This window comes from Microcaecilia unicolor, chromosome 3, assembly GCF_901765095.1.
Source record: "Microcaecilia unicolor chromosome 3, aMicUni1.1, whole genome shotgun sequence".
Classification (NCBI taxonomy): domain Eukaryota; kingdom Metazoa; phylum Chordata; class Amphibia; order Gymnophiona; family Siphonopidae; genus Microcaecilia; species Microcaecilia unicolor.
In genome coordinates this window covers 294,238,275-294,265,806 of record NC_044033.1, presented here as the reverse complement: position 1 = coordinate 294,265,806, position 27,532 = coordinate 294,238,275, and the positions used below count along the sequence as shown (strand labels likewise).

The 27,532-nt window shown below is 45.1% G+C and overlaps 1 protein-coding gene across 1 annotated transcript in view; it reads right to left on the bottom strand.

Moving 5' to 3' along the window:
* The window catches only part of ITGB7 (integrin subunit beta 7), a 342,955-nt gene that overhangs the window by 62,921 nt on the left and 252,502 nt on the right, over positions 1-27,532 (bottom strand). Inside the window, exons 10-11 of the mRNA XM_030198181.1 lie at positions 10,345-10,482; positions 7,208-7,407 (exon numbers count right to left, since the gene is read on the bottom strand). Of these exons, the coding sequence (XP_030054041.1) occupies positions 7,208-7,407; positions 10,345-10,482 (338 nt within the window). The remainder of the gene's footprint in view (positions 1-7,207; positions 7,408-10,344; positions 10,483-27,532) is intronic.

The window sequence follows — 27,532 nt, the reverse complement described above, 5'->3', positions numbered from 1 at the left end:
TCCAGAATGTTAGAAAGTGAGACCTTGAAGAGAGGAACATGATGATCTTGGCATCAGGCCTCAAGCACTTGCTACACCCTGATATATGCCAGGGAAGTAGAATGCCATTGTGAACGCAAAAGAGTGGCAATGACAGAGGCAGAGTATCCCTGCTTCCTCAAACGCACCCATTCAAGAGCCAGGCTGTAGCGAGAACCAAACTGGATCCTCCAGAAACACTGGACTCTGAGACAGGAGACTCTCCAACACCAGAACTAACAGCCAAACAAGCCAAGCCCCTTCCCTACCCATCTTCAAATCCTTGCTCAAAGCCCACCTCTTCAATGTTGCTTTCGGCATCTAACCTTTACACCTTTCAGGAAATCTAGACTGCCCCAATTTGACTGCCCCTACTTGACTGACTGTGCATTTGTCCTTTAGATTGTAAGCTCTTTGAGCAGGGACTGTCTTTCAATGTTAAATTATATAGTGCTGCGTAACCCTAGTAGCACTTTAGAAATGTTAAATAGTAGTAGTAGTAGTAGTAGTCCCTGTACCAGGGGCACCGGGGGCCAGGTCCTCGATGCTGCACTATAATTTAAACAACTCTGCCCACAAGGAGCCACTGGGGAACTATGTGCAGAAGACCGGACTCGGGCCAAGGCTGGACTAGCGCATCCATCCCTGCTGCCTGGCTGTCTCATCTCCAGCTGAAGTACTGGTGCACCTTGGTGTTGCGAGAGTTCGCCATGAGATCCAGCACTGGGGACCCTATCAGCTCACTATGAGAGCAAAGACAACTCCCCGGGATCTAGGAGGTTTCAACTGAGGAAATCCACCTGGACGTTGTCGACCCCTGTGATGCGAGCTGCCAATAGAGTCACCAGGCGACCCTCCACCCAGGCAAAAATTTGCACTGCCTCATGAGCCACTAATGAATTCTTTATGCCCCCCTGATGATTCACGTGTGCTACTGCAATGGCATTGTCTGAGAACACCCAAACAGCCTGCCCGAGCAGGGAGTCCTGAAACAAGAACAGCACCAGCTGAATCACCCAGATTTCCAAGACATTTATCAACCAGCCAGCCTCCTTGGCCAGCCACTGGACCTGCACCACTCGCCCTGTGCAATGGGCTTCCCCAGCCAATGATGTTGGCATCCATTGTCAGCACCAACCAAACCGGCATCTCTAGGCTGACACTCCCCAACAAATGGAAACTAATCAGCCAGCAGCGCAAACTGGCCCTCGCCAGTCCCAGAAGAGGCAACCTGATCTCCAGATCCTGAGACTGAGGGGACAAACTTGAGCCTGAAGAGAATGCATGTACGCCCTGGCCCATTGAACCACATCCAGAGCCACCACCAGAACCCAGCACCTGAAGATAGTTCCTGACCAGAGGATCTTGTGGCCAGACCAGCAGGGAGCTCTGCCCCTGCAGCTTTTGAACATGCACAACCGGCAGAAAGACTCTTCCCTGAGCTGTGTTGAACTGAACCCCCAGATTCTCCAAGGTCTGTGATGGTTCCAAATAACTTTTGGCTAGGTTGACCAGCCACTCTAAGTCCTGGAGAGCCTGGACCATTCTAGCAGTAACCCGGGCACTCTCCTGAAAGGGCTTCACATAAATGAGCCAATCATTTATATATGGGTGCACCAGGGTCCCTTCCCTTCGTAAGGCTGCTGCCACTACCACCACCACCATCACTTTGAAAAAGGTGCAGGGCACCGTGGCCAGTTCAAAAGGGAACGCACAAAACCGATAATGCTGCCCCCAAACTGCAAAGCGAAGGAACCGCTGGTGAGCCTGCCAGATTGGAATGTAGAGGTAAGCTCGGTGAGATCCAGGGGTTTCAGAAATTCTCCTGACTGTACTGCAATGATGATAGACTGCAGTGTCTCTGTACGGAAGGACAAGACCATCAAGGCTCAATTTAAGCCTTTCAAATCCAAAATGGGTCGGAAGGAACCTTCTTTCTTGGGCACCACAAAATAGATACAGTAACAGCCCAGATTCACCTCAGTGGCTGGGACCAGAATAAGAGACGTTGGAGGGTCTTAAACCGCCCTGACTTTCCACCTGGTCTGGCAAGGCAACTCCATAAATATGTCTGTCAAAGGGAGAGTCAACTCTACAACATAACCCTCCTGAATGACCTTGAGAACCCACTGGTCCGCAGTAATCTGGGTTCACCTCTGGTATAAATCTGGTAGCCTCGCACTCATCAGAACCAGAGGCTGGACTCCAATGTCTTCATTGGGATGAAAGACTAGGAGCAACTGAGGGACCGGAATCACGGCACCCGATTCGTGAAAGGGCTGAGCCCTCTAAAAGAATCGGCTGCACTGTTGTCCACTACCTTGTTCCGTCCTGAATAACTAACATCATGAAACCTGTTCCTTACCGACGCAGAGGCAGAAGACCCTCTCATGTCCACTCTAGGCCTGTCCTCTTGGTCTCCCTCAAGCTCTCAACGAACTTGTCCAACTTCTCATCAAAGAGTAGAGAATCCCGAAAGGGAAACTTGTTAAGCTTAGACTTGGAGGCCACATTTATTTATTTAGTGCATTTGTATCCCACATTTTCCCACCTATTTCGAGTATCAATGTGGCTTACATAGTATTGTTAACATGGTTATTCCAATATGTTAGGTACAATTAGTATTGTGTAGGGATTAGTTAAATGAAGACAGGAGAAGGAAGGGATTTAATAGGGTATTTATAGCAGGTGTGCTTTCATTGCTGAATGGGTTGGTGTAGTGGATTAGTGTGGCTGTGGGTTCTCATTGTAGGCTTTGTTGAAGAAATGTTTTCAGTGTTTTGCGAAAGATAGTTATTTCGTCAATTGTTTTCAGGTTTGAGGGTAATGCATTCCATACCTGTGTGCTCATGTAAGAGAAGGTGGTGGCGTGCATCAGCTTGTATTTTAGTCCTTTACAGCTGGGGAAGTGCAGGCTGAGAAATTTGCGAGATGATCTGGTGGTGTTTCTGGGAGGTAGGTCCACGAGGTTTAGCATGTAAGATGGGGCGTCTGTGTGAATAATTTTGTGTGCAATCGTGCAAATCTTGAATGCAATGTGTTCCTTAAGTGGGAGCCAGTGAAGTTTCTCTCTTAAGGGTTTTGCACTTTCATATTTATTTTTTCCAAATATGAGTCTGGCGGCAGTATTCTGGGCAGTTTGGAGTTTTTTGATAGTTTGTTCTTTGCAGCCAGCGTACAGTGCGTTGCAGTAGTCCAGGTGACTTATTACCATTGACTGTACCAGGGTACGGAAGATGTATCTCGGGAAGAAAGGTTTTAATCTTTTGAGCTTCCACATGGAGTGGAACATCTTTTTTGTAGTGTTTTTTACGTGGGTATCAAGAGTGAGGTTTCGGTCAATGGTGACTCCAAGAATCTTCAAGTTTTGTGAAACAGGAAGAGAACAGTATGGTGTGATTATGGTGGAAAAGTTTTTTGTGTTATATTGTGAGGTAAGTACGAGACATTGTGTTTTTTCTGCATTAAGTTTTAGTTGGAATGCATCAGCCCAGGTGTGCATTATTTGGAGGCTTTGGTTGATCTCATTAGTGATTTCCTTTAGATCATGTTTGAACGGGATGTAAATTGTGACGTCATCTGCATATATGTAGGGGTTGAGATTTTGATTGGCTAGAAGTTTGTTGAATAAGGTTGGTGAGAGGGGGATCCTTGGGGAACTCCACATTCAGGTGTCCATGGGAGTGATCAGCTGATCAACCTCACAGCGACCGTCGCACCAACACACTATGAACCATAGACTTAGCAGAGGACTGGAGAAGATCATAAAGGGCATTTGACAAAAAAGAGGAGCCCATCTCTATCTTGACCACCTCCTGATCCACCAAGGACCAATCATTGGTGTCTCATTCAAAAATGTGCTCTGCCCAGTGAAAGCAAGCTCGAACTACTAAACTTCCACAAATGGCCGCCTACACTGCCAGTGTCACCACTTCAAAGCTCTGCTTGAGCAATGCCTTCATCCTTCAGAGAAGTACCTCTGTCCACTGGGACCATATTCTTCTTATTGACAATGGAGATGACTGCATCTACTATAGGAGGCCGTAAGGACTTCTGATCTTCCTCCATAATAGAATAAAGAAGCACCATCGAGTGGCCAAGATGGAAAGGGGCATCCAGAGCCTTCCATTGGGTCTGAAAGACATCCCTAATATCCTGGTGCATAGGAAAGAACTTGGACAACTTTCTAACACCTTTCAAAAGAAGGTCCACCTTCTTGAGGACCAGCAAATACTTGAGAAATCAGCTCATGGAGCTCCTCACACTGAAAGATCCACACCACCGATGAATCATCCCCAGGAGGCACCTCATCTGGCCAAGTGTCCTCCCTAGAGGTCTGCTCCTGGTCCTGAGCCTCTTCCATGGGCCAATCACCCTCCTCTTTCAAATGGTAGGACCCAGATTCCTCCAGATCCCAATCCACCCGATGCTGCTTCGCAGGGAAGTCAGAAGAAGGGGGAACAATGCACATGGATGAGAACCCTCTGCAGCAGACTCCTTATAGTGACAGTAAGCCCTGTACATGGTATCACAAACTCCAGAAGAAAATCGACCCCAGAAGGCCCCGGAAGCACCTGAGCAGAAAGTGCAGGCTCTCCTGATGAAACTGGCTCAAGCCATGAGGGTGCTCCGTTGCCGGCAGGGAATGCAAGATAGTGGTTTCTACTGAAACTGGAGCTTTCAACATTAATTGCCCCTCTGATAGTGCATCAGACACTGCTGCTGAACACGCAGAACCTAGCCCTGAAGATGCTACTGACGCCGGAGAGAGGTCAGCCCCTACTCTGGACCGGCACAAAATAAACAAGAGCCCTCCAGGTCAAGACTGCGGTGCTGACATATGGGGTAGTATTTCAGACGTGGAGCCAACAAAATCAAGGAGCAGACACCATAACCACATCTCTCACCCAACCACCACAGAGGGACTATGAATAGGAACAAACAGATGCTAAACCGCTAAAAAGAAAAACTCTTGCCCATTTTTTTCACTTCAAATAGCAGAACTGAGTGCTCCAGGCAGACCCCCTCCAACTCAAGGCTGCCTGTCTGCCCCGCAGCAGAAGAGGGCAGCCCACCAAAGACCACCATGAAAGGGGACAGGGACCTAGCCACCCGAGTGTACACCCCCAGGGTAACAGAGACCCCATGGGCAAGCAGGAAGATTCTGTTTATTTTTTTTTAAAGTTACCAAAAGACTCCTCTTACCTAGGTTTTGCCTGTCTGTATTTTTTTTTAATGGTACCATAACAGTTGGGACTGCACAGACCTACCATCTGCTGAGACTGAGAACAGACTGATTTCCAAGGGATTGCACAGCTCCCATATACAGTTACTTGAAGTTCAATGTGTTCTCAGTCTCCATCTGCTGGTAGGAGTGCATAACCCATCTATGCCGGACTAGAGGGATAAGGTAATAAATTATTTATTTATTTATTGCATTTGTATCCCACATTTTCCCACCTATTTGCAGGCTCAATGTGGCTTACAGAGATCTGTTATGGCGTTGCCATTCCAGGGTGTCAGATACAATTGGTAGTGTGAGGAGAGTAAGGATAAGAAAGAAGTTCTAAGAAAATAGAACTTTATTTTTTGTCTATTAGATTGTAAGCTCTTTGAGCAGGGACTGTCTTCTATGTTTGTGCAGCGCTGCGTATGCCTTGTAGCGCTATAGAAATGCTAAATAGTAGTAGTAAAATAGATACAGAAAGATGACTTTTAGGTTGGTGTAGATTAGTGAGGTTTAACAAAGAAAAGGCCTAATATTGCGTTTTCAATTGCTAGGGAGAGGCAAGTTCCCTGGAGTTCTGCAGAGCTTGCCTGTCCCTCACTATTGAAAATGTGATAGTGACAGTGCCCCCCACTGGCAGGACTGTAGGTAGAGGACTCCCGCTCAGCTTAGAGGGAACAGTGATCATGTCAAATAGCAGGCTTAAATGCACACTCTAAAATGTGGTACTCTATGTACGCAACTGACCGTATTCTATAGGTTGCGTGCACTGATTGGTGCCATATCCATGGTCCATCCACGCCCTCCCACTTAAACGCCCCTCTCGCAGTTATGCGCTAGAACACTTAGGCACCAAGTTACAGAATAACAACTATGTGCACTTTAATGAGTACATGCCATGTCACCTCTGTTTTGGCGCATAACATTGTAGCACAAAAGTTATGCGCTGAACTGCCGTCTAACTTTTGGCGCACTATATAGCATGAGGGGTTATGTGTTGTTTTCACTGTTCTACTTTTGCATATTTTTGTGCCACGGGACAACCCAGTAAATGGGTATTTTTATACAAATCCTTGCTGGCCTCCCTTATATGCAGTCTTACATTTATTTTTTTATATAGAGAAAATTGATTTACTTCACAATCAGTTTAAACGTTGCTCTCCCACTGTTAAGAATGTTAAATCATTTAAACAACAGTCATCTTCTACATTTTATCAGGCTTTTTAGTATGAAATTTGCTGCCTATTTCACTCAGAACGATGAAAGATTATATGCTATTTAGAAAAGCTCTGAAAACTTAATTACTTAAAAAATTAGTTTTACAACAAGTTTAATTATCATATTGTTAAATACTTGTTTATTGAGATTTTAATGTATAAGTTCTTATGAATGCCTATCTCTTCTTGTTGTTATCCGCAAAGAACTGCATACATATTTGTGGAATTGGGTGGCGGAGCAGGTGGGGGGAAGAGGGGGTGGTGGTTGGGAGGCGAGGATAGGGGAGGGCAGACTTATACGGTCTGTACCAGAGCCAGTGATGGGAGGCGGGACTGGTGGTTGGGAGGCGGGAAATACTGCTGGACAGACTTATACGGTCTGTGCCCTGAAAAGGACAGGTACAAATTCAAGGTAAGGTATACACATATGAGTTTGTCTTGGGCAGACTGGATGGACCATGCAGGTCTTTTTCTGCCGTCATCTACTATGTTACTATGTTACTTTTAATGTAATGTAATGTGGTTATTTTTCCAATGTGGTTTTTGCGTCCAGAGACTATTTTAACAACAGACACGAACAAACAAACAACCAACGTGAATTTCAAAACTAAGTGGAAAGCAAAGCTGAAATTGGATAGAAGGTAAGGGTTTGCTGCTTGCCTTATGGTCTTTTTAAACCACTAGGAAGCACATATGGTTGTTTTCTTTTAGGTGCCAGCAGAGATAAGACTGGAAGGAAGATTACCTGCACACTCCACAGCTAAAGGTTCCATTCCCCCCACTGCAGTGTTCAGAGTTCTGCTCATCATCTCCACAGGCGCAGTCACACACCATTTCCACCTCCACAAATAGTTCCTCATTGAAGCCCAGGGCCTTGATCTTAAAGCCATGGGACTGCTGCTGGCACATCTGTTTTTTGGCTTCCACTGACACAGTGAAATTAACCTGGATGAGGAGAGGGACAAATCATGTCAGCAAGTTGACATTTCCCCCCCCACCTTCCAGGTCCCTGGAAATTTTCAGCTATGATATTCTCTGTTGTGCTTTCAGCTATTTTTAGTCCCTGCTCTTTGTTTTTTGTTTTTTATTTGGCCATGCCGTTTGTAGAGGTTCCAGCTCAGTCAGAACTGGCTTCAATAAGCCTTGATTCATAACTAATCGGGAGGGAGAATTACCTTGGCTCAATCATTGCAGTCACAAGCCTCAACATGGGGCTACAAACAACATGTCCTTCTGGGACCTGGATAACGTAGATCCAAAGTCTAGCCACTAGGGGGCAAATATTCCACCAGCAGCAGTCACGGGCTTTTTGGCTGCTGGTGGCATTATCCCCAGATATTCAATGTTGGGCCAAGTCTGGGCACTGGCATTGAATATCTGAGTTTATGGGGCTGGCTATCCCTTATCCAGTTAACAGCGATATTCAGCAGTTAACTGCCTCAGTGGAACCAGAGAAAGATAGGACTGAGTTTGATGCGGACTGATTTGTCCAGTTAACTTAGGCGGTTAAGTACTGAATATCAACACACAAGTGTGAACTCCGCGCCCGGACCACCCACAAAATAGCCAGCTATGTCTGTAGTGATTAGTACCGATATTCAGCAGCACTAACCTGTTAAGTGCAGCTGAATATGGATAGTGCCACACAAGCAATTTAACCAGCCAGGAGCCTCTCCTGCGCAGTTAAATCGTTTTGAATATTGACCCCATGGTATCTCCATTGAGGAATGGCTGGGATTCCCTCCCCCCCCCCCCCCCCCCAGGGAGGGAATGCCACTTCTAAAGGCGCCCTAGCTCCAGCCATCTTGGGGCACAGAAGACCTGACCCAGGAACGGAACACGCACTGCTTGCCACCGAGTCACATGGAGGGGCATAATCGAACGGAGATGACCACCTCTAAGGGCGTCCATCTCTAAGGACGTTCCAGCAAAGGGGTGGGGAAACCCGTATTATTGAAACAAGATGGACGTCCATCTTTCGTTTCGATAATATGGTCAGGGACGCCCAAATCTCAACATTTAGGTCGACCTTAGAGATGGTCGACCTAAATGTTGAGATGGTCGACCTTAGAGATGGTCGTCCCTGGTTTTCGGCCATAATGGAAACCGAGGACGCCCATCTCAAAAACGACCAAATTCAAGACCTTTGGTTGTGGGAGGAGCCAGCATTCGTAGTGCACTGGTCCCCCTGACATGCCAGGACACCAACCGGGCACCCTAGGGGGTACTGCAGTGGACTTCACAAATTGCTCCCAGGTGCATAGCTCCCTTACCTTGGGTGATGAGCCCCCCAACCCCCCCAATACCCACTACCCACAACTATACAACACTACCATAGCCCTAAGGGGTGAAGGGGGGCACCTACATGTGGGTACAGTGGGTTTCTGGTGGGTTTTGAGGGGCTCACATTTACCAGCACAAGTGTAACAGGTAGGGGGGGGATGGGCCTGGGTCCGCCTGCCTGAAGTGCACTGCACCCACTATAAACTGCTCCAGGGACCTGCATACTGCTGTGATGGAGCTGGGTATGACATTTGAGGCTGGTATAGAGGCTGGAAAAAATGTTTTTTAATTTTTTTTCGGGTGGGAGGGGGTTGGTGACCACTGGGGGAGTAAGGGGAGGTCATCCCCGATTCCCCCCAGTGGTCATCTGGTCAGTTCGGGCACCTTTTCTAGGCTTGGTTGTGAAAAAAAAGGGACCAAGTAAAGTCGACCAAATGCTCGTGAGGGACACCCTTCTTTTTTCCATTATCGGCCGAGGACGCCCATCTCTTAACCACGCCCCCGTCCCGCCTTCGGTACACTGCCGACACGGCCCTGTGAACTTTGGTTGTTCCCGTGATGGAAAGCAGTTGAGGACGCAAAAAATCGGCTTTCGATTATGCCGATTTGGGCGACCTCGGGAGAAGGATGCCCATCTCCTGATTTGTGTCAGAAGATGAGCGTCCTTCCCTTTCGAAAATAAACTAATCAATAGAAATAAAACATGGAAAAGAAAAGATGATACCTTTTTTATTGGACATAACTTAATACATTTCTTGATTAGCTTTCGAAGGTTGCCCTTCTTCGTCAGATCGGAAAAAAAGCAAATGTTGGTAGATGACAGTATATATAAGTGAAACATCAAAGCATTTCAATGACAGTCTAACAGGATGGGGGTGGATAGGTGAGATATGCATGGAGACAGGAGGGTGACAACCAGCCTACCCCTGGTTTTTGCATCTTTGTGAAATCAAAGTGCCAGTTTATCATTATTATTATTATTATTATGACATTTGTATCCCACATTATCCCGAACAAGCTCAGGTTCAATGTGGCTTATATTTTAGAAAAACATCAAAATATAATACAGTCAGATAATTAATTATAACATATTAGGAATAATTGTGTGTTTGTCATGAAGCTAGGCTAGAGTATTGGTTAAGCTGAAACATATTAGAGAGACGGCAACATTACTTAATTGTCTTTTGATAAGATATGTACTTAGAAAAGCCTTTAGTAATTTATGGAAACTCAGGTAATTTTCTTAATTGCTTGGGTAGAGAATTCCAAAGTTTGGTACTCTTACATGAATTGATGTGTTGCATATAGCTTTTTGATATAGGACAGGCAAATTCATACTAAACATACGAATAAACAACAAAATATTTAGGCGTGCTTTGTTCAGCTGTGAATTTTTGTGTTTGGAGTGTCACATACATGAACATTGTCAGTCAGTTATAATGCCAGCCCTCTGCATTTTGCAGGAATGTCTTCCAGTTTCAGCTCCAGCAAGTTCTGTATTTGGCATCTTGCTTACTTCTCTGCCATTGTCAGGCCCCAAGAAGTTGTCCATGGATCACATCCAGTGGACAAAGAGCTTATTACAGAGTAGAGACTTACCATTTCCTTAATCTTTACATTGGAGCACTCGCCTCGTGTCTTGTTGACAAGTTTAGTGGAGCCACAGTGTGAATCATACCAGATTTGGATTTCTGGTGGAAGCTGCAGATGCTCCAGATTAATGGTGGATGACAGGTTCTAAAGACAGAAAAACAAAGTTAGAAAAGTTTGTACAAGAGTGGGTGATAGAAAGAGACAACTCTTACTCAAGTGCTATGAGTCTTCCTGAAAAAAATATAGGGGGAGAGAGAGAGAAAGTGAGTTATAGATTTGTACTGAAACCATTTTAGAGAGTCAGTTATCAATCTATGGAGCCATGGGGTCAGTAAATGAATTTGTTTTAGACAGACAGTGATCAACCTGCAAGGGGTGTAGAATCTGTATAAATCAAGGCCCACAGTTTATAGGGTCTGGGTATCCACGTTCAGGGACTGTGAATTGGAACAATAGACAATTATAACCAGAGGTAAGCAGGTATCAGTTTCTAGCACAGGGGCGGGAAACCACGATCCTCGAGGCCACAACCCAATCGGGCTTTCAAGATTTCCACAGTGAATTTGCATGGAATCTAGTTATGGTTTATTACAATTTCATATACTGCCCTTTATGTGGGCAGTTTACAAATAAAATACTCAAGAATTAGAAAGGAACACAAGAGTATGATAGGACAGTGATTATTCCACAAAACTATGAGAAGAAAGGAAAGAGAAAAAAATCAATAGTTAATAAAAATAAAATAAAATATATATAATGCAATGGAAACAACATGTGCAAATCAATATCATGCATATTCAATGTGGAAATCTTGAAACTTCTACTTGGTTGTGGCTCTTGAGGATCATGGCTGCCCATCCCTGCTCTAGGGAGTAGAAATGTATGCAGGGGGCGCTAGACAGCTGCCAACCAAGATGGACGCTTAAGAGTGAAGCTCTGTGGCCCCTTCTCCTAATCAAATAAGATATACAGGACAGGAGCCACCTGGCTGAAGCAGCACTAAACTTCACTAAGAAGTTCATGGTTAAAGCAGTAGCTAATATCTCTGTTCCCAAACTATTAGAGACCTGGATTAGGTGAAAGCTAGTTTGAGGATGAGAAGTGGCCAAGACTACATAGCAGAGTGAGTACATCAAACAGATGCTGTGGAGGCTGCAACAGCTACAGAGAAGCAGGTGGAGGTAGTAAAGCACAGAGATCACTTCTGGACTGCGTTACTGAGCATCTGCAGCACAATTCTATGGCTCTGTACCAGTGGCGTACCTAGGGTAGTTGACACCCGGGGCTGGTCATTTTTGTAACACCTCTCTCCAAAATCCAGTACTAGGCATACCAAGAATACAAAACACTCAGGACCTATACAGCAATTCTAGCATACCATAAGCAGTCATTTCTACAAGTCACACAAGGAAAAGGAAAGCATCTTAAACACTACAGTGAGCACTAGAACATCAATTCACCTAATGTAAACCAAAACCAGACAGACAGATCGTCAATCCTGCACAGTCAATGCCAACTGAAAGCCATGTCTTTTTCACAAACACAGATACACCCTAATCCACTATAGAATAAGTAATCATAAACTTTCTATTTAGACAAAAATTAAACTGAACCCTCAAGATGCCAGACTCTGCATACAATGCAACACCACAGAAACAGAAAATGTCCCTTAGTACTGTGCAAAATTTAAGACAGCAGATGTAAATTTAAAAAAACTAACAAATACCAATCACCACTTTACAAATTAACAAATAGAAATAAAACAAATATAGAAAATAAAATAATACCATTTTATTGGACTAATACATTTAGCTTTCAGAGGCCAAAACCTCCTTCCTCAGGTCAATACAGTATAGTGCTGTTACAGTATCCTATCCTGACCTGAGGAAGGGGGTTTTGTTCTCCGAAGGTTAGTCAAAATGCATTAAAATTAGTCCAATAAAAAGATTACCTTATATACATGTTCTATTTATAAACAATTATTAACACATCTACAATACTACTTTATCCTAAAGCAAAAAAATAAAAATATATATTTTATTTACAGTTTGTTGTCTCTGGTTTCTGCTTTCCTCATCTTCTTTTCACCATCTCTTCCTTCCATCCAGCATCTGTCTTCGCTCTCTCTCACTGCCCCTTCTTTTCGGCCCCCGGTTCCAGCCTCATTATCCCACCTGCCCCTAGTTCTAGCCCCAGCCCACATCTCCCATTTTCATCCATTTTGATACAGAAAGTGAAAGTGCCTTGGTGCTTTGTAGCTTTTACTACATGAGACGTGGGGTAAGGAATATTGTAGATGAAAATATTTGAGTTATTCCCCAAGTTTTCCACGTCATCACTGTGACCCCTGACGCAGGTGCTAGTCACCGAAACACGGCCCGTGTCGGGTCAAGGCTCATTCATTAAAGAACTTTGTTCCATTTTAAAGGCCCGTGGTGCTGTTTTTTTGTTTGGACTTTAGTTTGTACTTTGTTCCCTCTCTTTTGTTATACCTAAGTCTCTGATCTGACATTTTACATTATTCAGATGAGTATATTCTAGAAAACACTTTAAAGACATTGCCTAAACACTTAAAAAGTTTGAATAATTTGAAAGTTATTATTGTGAGTGAACCTATAAATACAGAACCTTTGGATCTTTTGGTCAGTGGCGAAAGGCTTGCTGTAAGTCTTTCAGTATGTATGTATGAACACTGTTTTCTTATGATTTATTATTTAAGTTCTCAGTAAAACATCAAACCAGTAGTTATGGTATATATTATCTGCATAATTAAAACAGCAAACTCCTAAATCTGATAAAATACAACCCAAAGATGACCTCAAAATATTAAACACTATCGGCAACAGAAGAGACCCCTGGAAGACCACATAGTTCACACTCTGTTCCTCTGACAATTCTTCATTCATTTTAACCCTGTTTCTCAAAGAAAGAAAAGCTGTAAACCATTAGATGACTTTAATCCCTATTTCAATATTCTGCAGAATGTTCAACGTAATCTTATGTTCAACCAAGTAGTAACAATATCTGCCTCCCTTTATTTACATGGGACCAAATTTCAGATATGAGGGAGTCCATCACTGTTTCTGTGCTATACATCTTGTGAAAGCCTGATTGTGATGAATGCAGCAGATCAAATTGATCCAGATATTCTGTCAGTTGAGTGGTTACAATACTTTCCATAACCTTTGTTAAGATAGGGATTGATGCAATAGCTTGATAGTTTGCGTTGTCCTGCAAATTTCCATTTGACTGCTGATCCTGAGCTCACGAGTCCGGAGGGAAGGCATCCATGTATGCACGGTGGGAGCGCTTCCGCAAACTCTTAAAGGAATAGTATGCTAGGCAGCATTTCTGCACTGGGCTCCGTCGATGATGTCACCCACATGTGAGAATTATATGGCCTACTTGTCCTTGAAAAATACTCTTACCAACAGTAAACTAAGGTCTTTCTGTAAAATAGTTATTCTAGCATTCTCAATTTTACTTCTAAAATAAGTGGCTAGTTGGTTTGCTGTTGGAATGCTAATATTTCTAGCAATAATAGCCTCTAGCTTTATGAGAAAGTTAACCAGCTTAAACAGTTTCTTTGTATCTATTTTCTCCTTCTCCAAGTCTGAATAATACTGTCTAACTTCTTTTATTTGATGTTTGTATTGATTCAACATTTTTCTCCACTTAGATTTATTTTCTTCAATTCTATTTTTATTCTATAAACTTTCTAATCTCCTACAATGTTGTTTTAATTTCAACAGTTCTTCATTATGCTGGAGATTTTTATTATGTGCTGGTCGCTTTTGTGTTTTTAATGGGGTAATGCTGTCTAATATTTCCTTACTAATCTCACTCCAGCAGTCTACTGGTAATAATGACCATTCATCTCATTGAGCTATTGCTGAATCTATTTTTGACAAGAGAACTGAGGACCCAATGCACAAAAGTCCCCGTTAAAAACCATGTATGTTTATATTCTCGGTAGAACTTACTGATTTGGAAATAGCGAGCGATGCTCAAAGGAAATCACATGCAAATCAGCTGCACGCAATTTCAGCAAGCAGCTCAGTAGGGAAAGCGCCTTGCAAATATGTAGAACAGTCTCTCGGTAAGTGTCCCTGCTCTGCGCATGTGTACTCTTTCCTTTCCCCTGCAATACTTGCTGGCTCCACTGTTCCCCGGTTTCCTTTCCCTTGCAGTGCTGTGGTGCTGTCTCCACCTTCCTCCTGCAGCTTACTTGCCTTCCCTCTGCCCCCATGATTTTGCTTGAGAATCTCCTCCTTGCTGAAAGCTCCCCCCCAGCTGATATCATAGGGGCTTTCCTCAGCGACTGGCTGTCTGCTTGTTTCTCCGCCCCTCCCCCCCAGCTGATATCAAAGCTGACATCACAGGGGTTTTCCACAGCCCACTGGCCATCTGCTTGTTTCTCTGCCCCCCCCCCCCCCCCCCACAGCTTTCCCCAGCTGATTGGCTGTCTGCTTGTTTCTTCACCTCTCCAGCTACACATCATAGCTGACATCACAAGGGCTTTCCGCAACCAATTGACTGCTTGTTTCTCCACCCCTAAGCTCTTCTGCTCTCTGACACTGCTTGCTATTGAAAAAAATCTCTTCCTTGCTGAAAGACCCTCCTCCCAGCTGTTTGTTTTGTTTTTTGTTACATTTGTATCCCACGCTTTCCCACTCATGGCAGGCTCAATGCGGCTTACATGGGGCAATGGAGGGTTAAGTGACTTGCCCAGAGTCACAAGGCGCTGCCTGTGCTGGGAATCGAACTCAGTTCCTCAGGACCAAAGTCCACCACCCTAACCACTAGGCCACTCCTCCACTTTCTCTGCCCTTCTAAAGCTGTTCTCTGCTCTCTGACAAGTTTTGCTATTGAAAAATGCAAGCAGACTTGTGACAAGGCTACTGCCAGGATGGCTAGGATGAAGCATTTAGACCCTGAAATACAAGTACCAGAAGCCATTGCAAGGAGGAAGGCAGAGAGTAATCTGGAAACAAGGGAATGGATTCCCAGCTCCAGCAGAGGGAGCCAGGGGGATAGCCAAGGTGAGCCTATAATTTCGTCCCCCACTAGGGGGAGGCAGAGGGAAGAAGCTCAGTTCCCCTGGATACGCAATCAATATACCATGCGGCCCAGCTGGAATAGAGAGGGGTCCATGGAGAGGGAAGAAGATGATTGGATGGATTATATGGAAGGAGGGGTAGATCAGAGGGGAGAGGAATCTTAGCAGGGGGGAGAAGCCTCTATGGAGTGGGAGAGTTCCAAGGCAGGGATGGCCAGCTCCTGAGGGTTTGGAAGGGTGTTGGAGGTGAGAGTAACCTGCTTTATTGGAAGCCTGATGTATTTGGAAACCTGCTTCATTAACCTGCTTTATTGGAAGCCTGACTTATTTGGAAGCCTGCTTTATTCACCTGCTTTATTGGAAGCCTGCTTTATTTACCTGTTTTACTGGAAACCTAGGTGGCTGGAACCTGTTTGTTTGGGGATAACCTATGTTCTGAAGTTTGTGACAGCTGTTATTGGCTTGATAATAAAAATCGTTTGACCTAGCCATTGTCTGCAATTGTGGTGAGAAATGGAAAACGGCTGGTGGATGGCTCCACCTTGCTGGGAAGCAGTGGACCCTTTTCACAATGGCACTATCCCAGATGGGTCCTGAAGCATGATCCACGGAGACGAGTTGTGGGACAGAGGACCTTGGTTCCCTTTATTAAGGCGCAGACCAGCAGGCACCTCAGGTAAGCTGTACCTAGGGAGGCCAAGGCTGGATAATGAGCCGGTTAAGGGAGGGGGAACTAAAGGGTAGAGAACCCAGGCAGATTCTTAAAGGGGACCTGCTGGAAAGGAAAAAAAAAAAAGGTAGTGCACTTGGGTTTGTTTCTTTTGCTTTACAGGATCTGATCCATTGCCACTGATGGATCAGAAGGAGTTATTGCACTGGATGGCAGCACAGTTCCAGACACAGCAAGAGGGCTCACAGCAAGCCCTGCACCAGGTGGTAGAAGCTACCAGGGAGCAACAAGGGCCCTTATCAAAAGCCTTCCAGGTGCAGATGCAATCGATGGAAGATTTGGTGTGGAAAGTCACGGCACCCAGCACTCCGGAGATGACCCCTGTGGCGGTAGGCTCAGCTCCCTATCAGCCTTTCTCTTTGGGAAAATGGGGGAAAATGATGATGTGGAGGACTTTATAGTAACTTTTGAGAGGATTGCTAGGGCCATGAAATGGCCATCGGAGCAGTGGGCTGTGAGGCTGGCAGGCTGTTTGACTGGCGAAGCGCTGGCTGTCTATAGGACCTTAACCCCTGCTCATGCTATGGACTATGAGGAGGAGGTGGTGGCAGCCATTAAAAGTAGATTGGGCTTGACCCAAGACTACTATCGCCGTCTTTTTAGGGAGACCATGCTTAAGGGAGAAGAAAGGCCTAGGACCTTAGCCCAGAAACTCAGGGATCTGGCGGTTAAGTGGCTGGAGCCTGGGAAAAAAACAGCCGAGCAGGTGGTGGAGGAAGTAGTAGTGGAACAGTTCCTCTTCGCTATCCCCTGCTCGGTACGTGAGTGGTTAGTGAGACAAGGTTCTCGCTCCCTAGAGGAAGTAACCCGGGGGGCAGAACTATGAGGCAGAGAAACTTCCCCTCAATCCAGTGATGTGCTGGTAAATGTTTAATAACAGGCTCTCTCCCTGGTCCCCCTCTGTGCCCCCCCCCAAATTGCAGAGCTGGCTATAGTCGGGGAGAGAGCCTGGGGGGGGGGGGGGGTGGCAATGCATTACCCCAGAAAAAAAATTAAATGATCCCAGGTTCCAATCTAATTCATGTTTAATGTGCGATAAAATGCCATAAGTAAGTAAATAAATATAAATTTTTAATGTTGAGCACCTGATTCTCAAAGTGAACATATTCCAAACACTATAATGAAAATAAAATGATTTTTTTCTACCTTTGTTGTCTGGTGACTGTTTTTCTGATCATGCTGGCCCAGTATCCGATTCTGCTGCTATCTGTCCTCTTAACTCCGTTTCCAGGGCTTCCTTTCCATTTATTTCTTTCCTTTCCTCCTTTCTTCTTCATTTCTGGTCCTCAGCTTCTGCCTATTTTCTTCATCCATGTGCTGTTTTTCTCCCTTTTCCCTCATCTCCTTCCTCACTCTTCCCTTCCCTCCATCCATGTCCAGCATTTCTTCTCTCTCCCCTCCTCTCCCCTGCCCTCCATCCACCCATGTCCAGCGACCCTCCTTTCCCCTGCCCTCCATCCACCCATGTCCAGCAGTGACCCTCCTCTCCCCTGCCCTGCATGCACCCATACCCAGCGACCCTTCTCTCCCCTCCATCCACCCATGCCCAGCAACTCCCTTCTCTCCCCTGCCACCCCTCCTGAGTTGTTCACCGGTGACTTCTCCTCCCTCCCTCCGGATCCGTCCCTCAACGACCTGTCCTTCAAATTCTTCGGGGCAGGCAGTCTTGCCTGCCCGCTACCAGCGCTGACTCTCCCCCGCTGGCGCTGCCGGTTCGCGCTTCAAAATGGCCACCGAGACTTCAGCAGAAGTCTTGCAAGGCCGCCTCTGGAAGTCTCGGCGGCCATTTTTAAAGTGCGAACCGGCAGGGGAGAGTCAGCGCTGGTAGCGGGCAGGCAAGACTGCCTACCTTGAAGAATTAGAAGAGTCAGGTCGGTGATGTGAGGGACCGGATCTGGCAATCGATCGATCAGGCGATCGGGCGGGCGGGAGGGAGGAGAGCTGGCTCGCACTAGGGAACAACCGGCTCGCAAGTCGGTACAAAATTTAACAACCGGCTCTTGCGAGCCGGTGCGAGCCGGCTCCAGCACACCACTGCCTCAATCCTTTCCTCCTGTGGAGTAAGGGACCTATAGGCCAAGTGGCGTCCCAGACCCGGGTAAGGGAGCGAGAACCTGGGAGGAAGGAGTACCCGCTTAAAGGGGGCAAGTGTTTTCAGTGTGACCAAGGGGGTCATTTTCTGAAGGATTGTAAGGAGAAAGTAGGGTTCATGGGCCAGAGTGAGGTAGATCAGGGCTCCTTTTTTTCATGAAGTTCAGTTGGAGGGAGTTCCTGTTAGGGGCCTTTTGGACTCGGGAGCCAATCAATCCATGATATCTAAACATCTATGGCAGAAGATAAAGGGTACCCGGGAAGAAGGGGAGGAGGTGTATTGTGGCACGTTACCCATTCGGTGTATTCATGGGGCCGCAACAGCCTACCCGGTGTTCCGCCTGAGGCTCCACAGCCCATTCTTTAATGGGTACCTCAATTTAGCAGTGCTGCCTAGGCTACCCTTCGACCTGATGTTGGGGAGACACTGGGGTCCTTTTTCTAGATGTCTCCAGGAATTGCATGGGTGGGTAACCACGCGGGCCCAACAGGCAAAAGGAGGGACAGTACCCTTGGAGGATGACTCTTTAGGGCAAATCTTCCCCTTTCATGAGACAGTATTGGGAGCTCCAGGGAAGGGACAGAAGGCTAGGGACTCCTGGCTCCTAGAAAGGCGGAAGAGAGCCCAGGCCCTCCGTGATATAGGTCAAGGGGAAACCATACCCTGGGTTGCAGGGGAGGTGGTAGCAAGGTTCCCTGCCTTTGCCCAGGAGCAGAGAGGGGATCCTGTCCTCAAGAGAGCTTTTGAAAAAATCAGGGGAGTTCTTTTAGAGTGTTTCCCCCGCTTTAGGCTAGACAAGGAGTTATTATATAGAGAAATTCGGGAACCGGTGAGAGGCACCATCCGACAGCAACTAGTAATTCCTCAGGTATTCCGGAAAGTTATTCTCAAGGGCGCCCATGATCATCCGTTAGCAGGTCATAAGGGCTCTCAGAACACACTAAAACAAGTCCTGGAGCGGTTTTATTGGCCAGGGGTACATCGGGAGGTACAGGAATATTGTCAAAGCTGCCCTCAGTGTCAGAGACTGATTGACCGGCTTCCCTCACGAGTCCCATTGTTGCCCCTTCCCATCATAAGGGAACGTATGACTAGCCTAGCCATGGACATTATCGGGCCCCTAGTTAGAACCCCTAGGGGATTCCTGTATATTCTGGTCATCATGGACCGTGCTACGCGGTTTCCCTGGGCTGTTCCCTTACGAAACATAAAGGCCAAGGGAATAGCCACCAAGCTAGTTAAACTCTTTTGTGAGATAGGGTTCCCTAGGGAGGTTCTTACTGACCAGGGCTCTAATTTCAAGTCCGGTAGCTTAAAACAGTCATGGGAGGCCTTTGGCATCCGACATATAACAACCTCCACCTACCATCCCCAGTCGAATGGAATGATAGAAAGGTTCAACAAAACCCTTAAGGGCATGCTAAGGAAGGGATTAAACCGGCAGTATGAGGAATGGGATCAGCTACTTCCCTTTGCTCTATATGCCTGCCGGGAAAATATTCAGGCATCGCTGGGGGTGTCCCTGTTTGAGCTAGTATACGGATGGCTACCCTGGGGAATTCTGAATATTATACAGGAGCAGTGGGTGTACAGAACAGAAGACCCCCAAACCATCAGTATATATCTCCGGGAATTAAGGGCCCGGTTACATCGCCTATCAGAGTATGCGCAGAGCAATTTGGGAAGGTGCCAGGGGATTCAAAAGGGGTACTATAACCAGGGTACCAAGGCTAGGCACTTCCAGGTAGGGAAGCGGGTCCTGGTAATGATCCCCTCAGACCCTCATAAGTTCCTCTCGCAATGGAAAGGGCTTTGCACCATAGACGGTAAAGTAGGTCCTTGGACCTACCGGGTTAAAAATGACAAAGGAAGAGTCCAAGTGTATCATGTGAATGTACTACGCCCATGGATAGAGCGAAGCGGGATGGTAGCGGTCCAGGAGGAAGACCTAGGGCCCCAGCTTAGTGACCTCAAGGAAGGGGGTACTCTGGGTACAGGTACTTCCCTGGAGCCCCAGCAGAGGCAGGCGGTGGAGGCACTGTTGAGGCAGTTTCAGGACGTGCTTAACCCCCTTCCTGGGGAAACACGGGTGATCACCCACTATATTCATACTGAACTGGGGCGGATCATTCACCAAAGACCCTACCGGGTGCCCGAGGCTTGAAGACAGGAGATTATCAGGCAGGTGCAAGAAATGCTGGACCTTGGGGGTCATAGAACAGTCCTACAGTCCGTGGGCTAGTCCGGTAGTACTAGTACCAAAATCCGACAGCTCTCAAAGATTTTGCATCAATTTCAGGAGGGTTAACACCAACTCTAGATTCGATGCCTACCCTATGCCCCGAGTCGATGATTTATTAGATACATTGGGACAAGCCTGGTATCTTACTACTCTAGACCTTACAAAAGGCTATTGGCAAATTCCTTTAGCAGAGGAAGCCAAGCCTAGGACTGCCTTTATTACACCTCTAAGGCTATTCCAATTTAGGAGAATGCCATTTGGCTTGAATGGGGCGGTAGCATCCTGTCAACGCTTAGCCGATCACATCCTGCGGGGGCATCACGAGTATGCAGCCGCCTACATGGATGATATCGTAATATTTAGCAAGGAGTGTGCGTCCCATTTGCCGCGGGTTGCAGCAGTGTTAGAATCCCTGTGGGAAGCAGGATTGATGGTGAACCCCAAAAAAAGTGCATGTTCGTTGCTCAAGAGGTGACATACCTAGGATATCGGGTAGGGGGAGGAGTCATAAAACCCCTAACTGATAAAGTGCAGGGTATACGGGACTTCGCCTTGCCCCTCAACAAAAAAAACAACTACGTAGCTTTCTGGGACTCGTGGGGCACTATAGACGTTTCATCCCTAACTTTGCGGAGATCTCCAGCCCCTTGACAGATATGTTAAAGAGGACTCACCCCAATATTTTGATATGGGAGACACAGGGGAGGGCAGCCTTTGACACACTACGACACATCTTATGTTAAGAACCCGTCTTGAGGGGGGTAGATTTCGGGAGGCCCTTCCTTTTACAAACTGATGCCTCCGAAACAGGGCTGGGGGCTGTCTTGTCCCAGGAGTTTGGGCAGGAGGAACACCCAGTGCTGTTTCTGAATAAGAAACTGATGCCCGCAGAACGGCACTATGCGGTGATAGAGAGGGAGTGCCTAGCCATTAAGTGGGCCATGGAGACTTTAAAGTATTACCTCCAGAGACAAGCTTTTACGCTCATAACGGATCATGCCCCGTTAAAATGGTTGCAGAAGATGCATGGCCAGAACAGCTGCCTTACGAGGTGGTATTTAGCCCTGCAGGCTTTTTCCTTCACAGTGCAGCACCGGGCAGGGAAGCTCCATGGAAATGCAGACGCCCTGTCCCGAATTGCTGACCCTCGGGAGAGTCCTCTATGGTCTTCCGAGGGTCGCAATTTCTTGAGGGAGAGGGTGTGTAACAAGGCTACTGCCAGGGTGGCTAGGATGAAGCATTTAGACCCTGAAATACAAGTACCAGAAGCCATTGCAAGGAGGGAGGCAGAGAGTAATCTGGAAACAAGGGAAAGGATTCCCAGCTCCAGCAGAGGGAGCCAGGGGGATAGCCAAGCTGAGCCTATAATTTCGTCCCCCACTAGGGGGAGGCAGAGGGAAGAAGCTCAGTTCCCCTGGATACGCAATCAATATACCATGCGGCCCAGCTGGAATAGAGAGGGGCCCATGGAGAGAGAAGAAGATGATTGGATGGATTATATGGAAGGAGGGGTAGATCAGAGGGGCGAGGAATCCCATGAGGGGGGAGAAGCCTCTATGGAGTGGGAGAGTTCCAAGGCAGGGATGGCCAGCTCCTGAGGGTTTGGAAGGGTGTTGGAGGTGAGAGTAACCTGCTTTATTGGAAGCCTGATGTATTTGGAAACCTGCTTTATTGAAAGCCTGATGTATTTGGAAACCTGCTTTATTTACCTGCTTTATTGAAAGCCTGATGTATTTGGAAACCTGCTTCATTTACCTACTTTATTGGAAGCCTGACTTATTTGGAAGCCTGCTTTATTCACCTGCTTTACTGGAAGCCTGATTTATTTGGAAGCCTGCTTTATTTACCTGTTTTACTAGAAATCTAGGTGGTTGGAAACTATTTGTTTGGGGATAACCTATGTACTGAAGTTTGTGACAGCTGTTATTGGCTTGATAATAAAAATCGTTTGACCTAGCCACTGTCTGCAATTGTGGTGAGATCTGGAAAACGGCTGGTGGACAGCTCCACCTTGCTGGGAAGCAGTGGCCCCTTTTCACAGAGGTATATAAAATAATGAGTGGAGTAGAACAGGTGGATGTGAAGCATCTGTTCATGCTTTCCAAAAATACTAGGACTAGGGGGCATGCGATGAAACTACAGTGTAGTAAATTTAAAACAAATAGGAGAAAATTTTTCTTCACCCAACGCATAATTAAACTCTGGAATTCATTGCCAGAGAACGTGGTGAAGGCGGTTAGCGTGGCAGAGTTTAAAAAGGGGTTGGACATTTTCCTACAGGACAAGTCCATAGACCGCTACTAAATGGACTTGGAAAAAATCCACAATTTCGGGAATAACATGTATAAAATGTTTGTACGTTTGGGTAGCTTGCCAGGTGCCCTTGACCTGGATTGGCCACTGTCAGGGACAGGATGCTGGGTTTGATGGACCATTGGTCTTTTCCCAGTATGGCATTACTTATGTACTTATATGCTCCCCCCAAAAGTCTCCCTCACACAGCAAAAATTCTAAACCTGCCAGAAAACTTTGCACGTTACAGGTACATCACTTGGAAATGTCTGTGCATTGCTCGGAATGCTGATTTTTTTTTTTTTTTAACAATGCAACAATTTTTAATTCTAAATATTGTTCAGAACAAAACATACATCTATTGTTTACAAATATCTTTAACAACTCATTAGGGATAAAGAGACAATGCCAATGCAACAGATGATATCAAAATCACAAGCAGAAATATTTTACACTTGACAGCTTAACATTTTCATTAAATTGCAAAAACATTAAGGTTTTTAATAATATCCTACATACTACACAGATTTATTATTATTAGAAAGTCTGTAATTAGGCTAAATATGCTGATAGCGATCTGCATCCACACTGTGTTGTTCCATCAAGCGTCCTGGCTTAAACATCAAGTCCACAACATATGCTTTTGGAGGCAGAAGAAGTCCTGTTACTTCATTTGGAGAATCATCAACTAATTTAACTATATTCCAAGATCTGTTGTAATGTCCACGAACAAGAGAACAGCTAATACCAATTCTATCTGCTAATGCCTTGAAAAGCAAAGCTCTGTGAAAGAAGATTCCTTTCTTGATTTTTCCAATAGGTATAACATTGGATTGAAGTTCAAGTTTGAGTTCACTTATGTGAATCTCCCAACTGAAATCTTGCAGTTTGTCTTGCTCAATTGGACCACCCATCTGAATGCTGATTTTAATACTAATGATCTTTGTAATACATTTGCATAGAATTATTATTAGCTGCTACCTCGAACGGGGCTGAATAACGTGCCTTTGAGCATCGGCTCCTGATTCCTCTATTTCACCACATGTTGTAATGTATTGAATCTGTATATTCTTTTTCTCAAAACTTTTGTCTTTCCAATGGACTGTGAAACACACACAAAGGTGTCCTTTACTAAGATATGCTAATGGATTTAGTGCGCATTAACGATTAGCATGCACTAAATGATAAGATGCCCATTATAATCTTATGGGTGTCTTATCATTTAGTGCATGCTAATCGTTAGCGCAAGCTAAATCTGTAGAGCACCTTAGTAAAAGGACTCCACAGTGATGTGACCAAATAATAGGGGACCATCCTAAGTCCTCAGTCTTCAGTATATCAGTCTCTGCTTTAGTGCAATCCAGAAAGTCTAGTTGGTGTCTTTTCTCATGAGTGGGTTGATAGGAAGTTATATTCATGTTAATATTATCTAAAAAAATGTAGATCATCAATAATTGCTATCCCTGCTGAATCATTTAAATGAACGTTCAAATCACCCACAAGAATGGTCATCTCTTTCCTCATCACCTGACTAGCTATAAAATCATAGTAATTTTCTTTTGCCTCTTTCCATTTTCCTGGCAGACAGTAACACAAAACAATTCAACTGTTTCTCCAATGATGTGTCTGAAACTGTACATGCAAAATTTTCTAAAGCTGGAGACTGAAAGGATGCTGAAATACACACATCAATAAAAGCCTTATAGATAATAGCTATTCCCCCCTCTCTTACCCTTTCTATGTTGATTTGAGGTCTTATAACCACATGGTACCAGCTCTCTCAATATGGGATCATCTCTAGTGTATAACCAGGTTTTAATTTCTGATTCTATCCATTCCCTCAGATCATTCACTTTATTCACTACTAATCTTGCATTAATATAAAAAGAAGGTATACAATGAACTTGAGCTAGTATTTACTCTGGAGCGGAAGCATGTGAGCAGATTTTGTGATTTAGAGATAAAATTATGCCTGGCCTTTCTCCCATTTACAATCCTTGTAAATGTAATTGAACCAATGTAATCTCTAACAACTGTTAAATGTAAGCCATATTGAACCAAAACTTGTTTTTGGATAATTATGGGATACAAGTATGAATGAATGAATGAATAAATAAATAAATATCGGGTGTATTTCCCACTAAGACTTCAATCAAATTAGGAGCAAAGGAATCACAATAAATATAGCAGTTGTTACTATATCCCATACCTTGCATTAAACATCACTTGGATGATACCAACACGCAAATGGGCCATTCCTTTTGTATACCTAATGTTGTTCTGCCTACCAAAAGTAGTGCCAGTAGATAAAACCAAATCATTCTCATTCTGCTATAGGTGCTCCCACTCCTACCTGAAAAATTAGGGATTTAAGACCACCTTAATTACATTGAACTAATTCATGAGCTGTAATCCCTTGGTTCCCCCCCAGAGGCATGCCCAAATGCTTGCACAAAGGGGCAGGGTGTGCCCCTTTGGCACACCCTTTCGATATGATGCCTCAGGAATCAGCATTTCTTCTTGTCCCCTGCTGGTGATGTGGGAGTTTAGATAGATAAACTCCTTCCTAGCATACCCCAAGTTAACAGATATTTGGAAATTTGTTCTTGAGGAAGTAGAACAGTTTATACAGATGGGGTGGATACAGTGGCGTAGCCAGAAGGCAATTTTTGGGTGGGCCAACAGGTTGGATGGGTGGGCACTAGAGAAACACCTGCCACCTTAAATAAATACAGATGCCTACAATATAAACTTTTGAAATAAATGTTAGGGAACCAACTGAAGTGGTATCTTTCAAGCAAGCAAAATGTCAGCTTGCTACCACAATTTTTCATCATTGGTATCCCATACAAACCACATACCAGCAGAAACTCTCACCTGCTCGGTCACATGCAGACCACAGACCAACCCTCATCAATTACAGAATAAAGGACCAAAAATTAGAAATTTGTTGATTTTCTAAATTTCTATGCCACACTGTCCCCGCAATTCTAAGCAGGCCACAATTCAACACATATAATTTTAAACATATTACAAAAACATAAAACAAAGATTTTTTTTTGTTACATTTGTACCCTGTGCTTTCCCACTCATGGCAGGCTCAATGCGGCTTACATGGGGCAATGGAGGGTTAAGTGACTTGCCCAGAGTCACAAGGAGCTGCTTATGCCTGAAGTGGGAATTGAACTCAGTTCCTCAGTTCCCCAGGACCAAAGTCCACCACTCTAACCACTAGGCCACTCCTCCACTCCAGAAGCCCACCACCATTATTACAAGAGTAATCAAAATGGTGGCTGGTGGTGAGCTTATGGTTTGGGGGTGGACGCTTCACTGCCTAGGGCAAAAAAAGGTATATTTTAATCATTAAATATATCTCTTTTGCCCTAGGCAGTGAAGTGCTGCCCCCGCCCAGAAGCCCACTACCAGCCAGCATTTTGACTACTATTACTACATGACAGGTTAGAGCCGCCTGGCTCTTGTAGCTGTGTTGTGGGGCCATGGCGGAGTGCTACCACTGCTGCTGTGACTATGATCGATTGACTCCTCAAGAAGAGAACCAACTGAAAATCATAGATCCGGCTGGCAGGGCAGGTGAGAGCACCAGGCACAGGCAGGAGCACACAGTGGGAACTAAGTAGCCGCGCCCGTGTCCCAATCTAAGAGCCCTGTTTACTAAGGCACGCTAGCATTTGTACAAATGCTAAATGCTAGAGACAACCTTAGAAATATATGGGTGTGTTTAGCATTTAGCACGCGGTAAAAACACTACTGTACCCTTAGCATAACTTAGTAATCAGGGCCCTAAGTTTATACCTGAGGAAACAAGAAGGTTAAGCAAGTTGCCAGTATCATAAAGATTTGGGAGGGTAATTTCAGTTGAGTTGAGCACCCCCAAAGCATCTTGAAAAGTTGGCTGCTATACAGGAAGTGACAGTTTCAGGCATTACTTGGCTATAATCCCACCTATTCATACCTATAAGGAGCCACTGCCTCTTGTTAATGTATCTGCCCTACTTTATGAACCCCCCCCCCCCACCCCCACTTTCCCCAATTACATACCTCGCTATGTCTCAAAGAAAGCAGATTGCTATCACCTTTGCCAGTCACATTCACACATGCTGTAGAAATACTATATTTGGTATCAAATGTTTTCCTAATTATTACCCATATGTCTTTACTTTCCCTGTTTCTTTTAGCTTTTCAGCACATGGGTGACAAAGTTACAGTATTACTTGGCTTATTTTGCCATCTGCAAGTGCCTCAGCTATCAGCAAAATAAAAACATATTTACATTTTAAGGTAAATAACCATTCACACAGAATTGTCCCTGTTTTGCCACCTCCCTAATTCAATAAACTGTCCAAAGCATATGCCATCAATAAAGATTAAGTCACAAAATCTGACAGGAATTTTTCCCCAGTAGATACACCCTCAACTTAGCCCAACATAAATACCAGAGAAACAAATAAAACTGCAGGCCACACAACAGCTACATCCTCTCCCGTGCCCCCAACCATTAGAGTAACCCTATGATCAAGTTAATCAAAGCAGTAACACAAGTCTAATACGAGTACAGCTGGGATCTTCATACAAACGTTGTTAACCTATAAGCACCCTGTAGCAAGAAAAGACAAAAATAAACTGACCTTAAACCCAACTAAAGATGCTCCTGCTTCTATTATCTGGGTTAGAATCAGATCTCAACATACGAATGTTCTCAAACGCCTGGCAATCTTGCTTGCAGTCATCCAATCATACGTCACGTTTATTGGGTTTCAT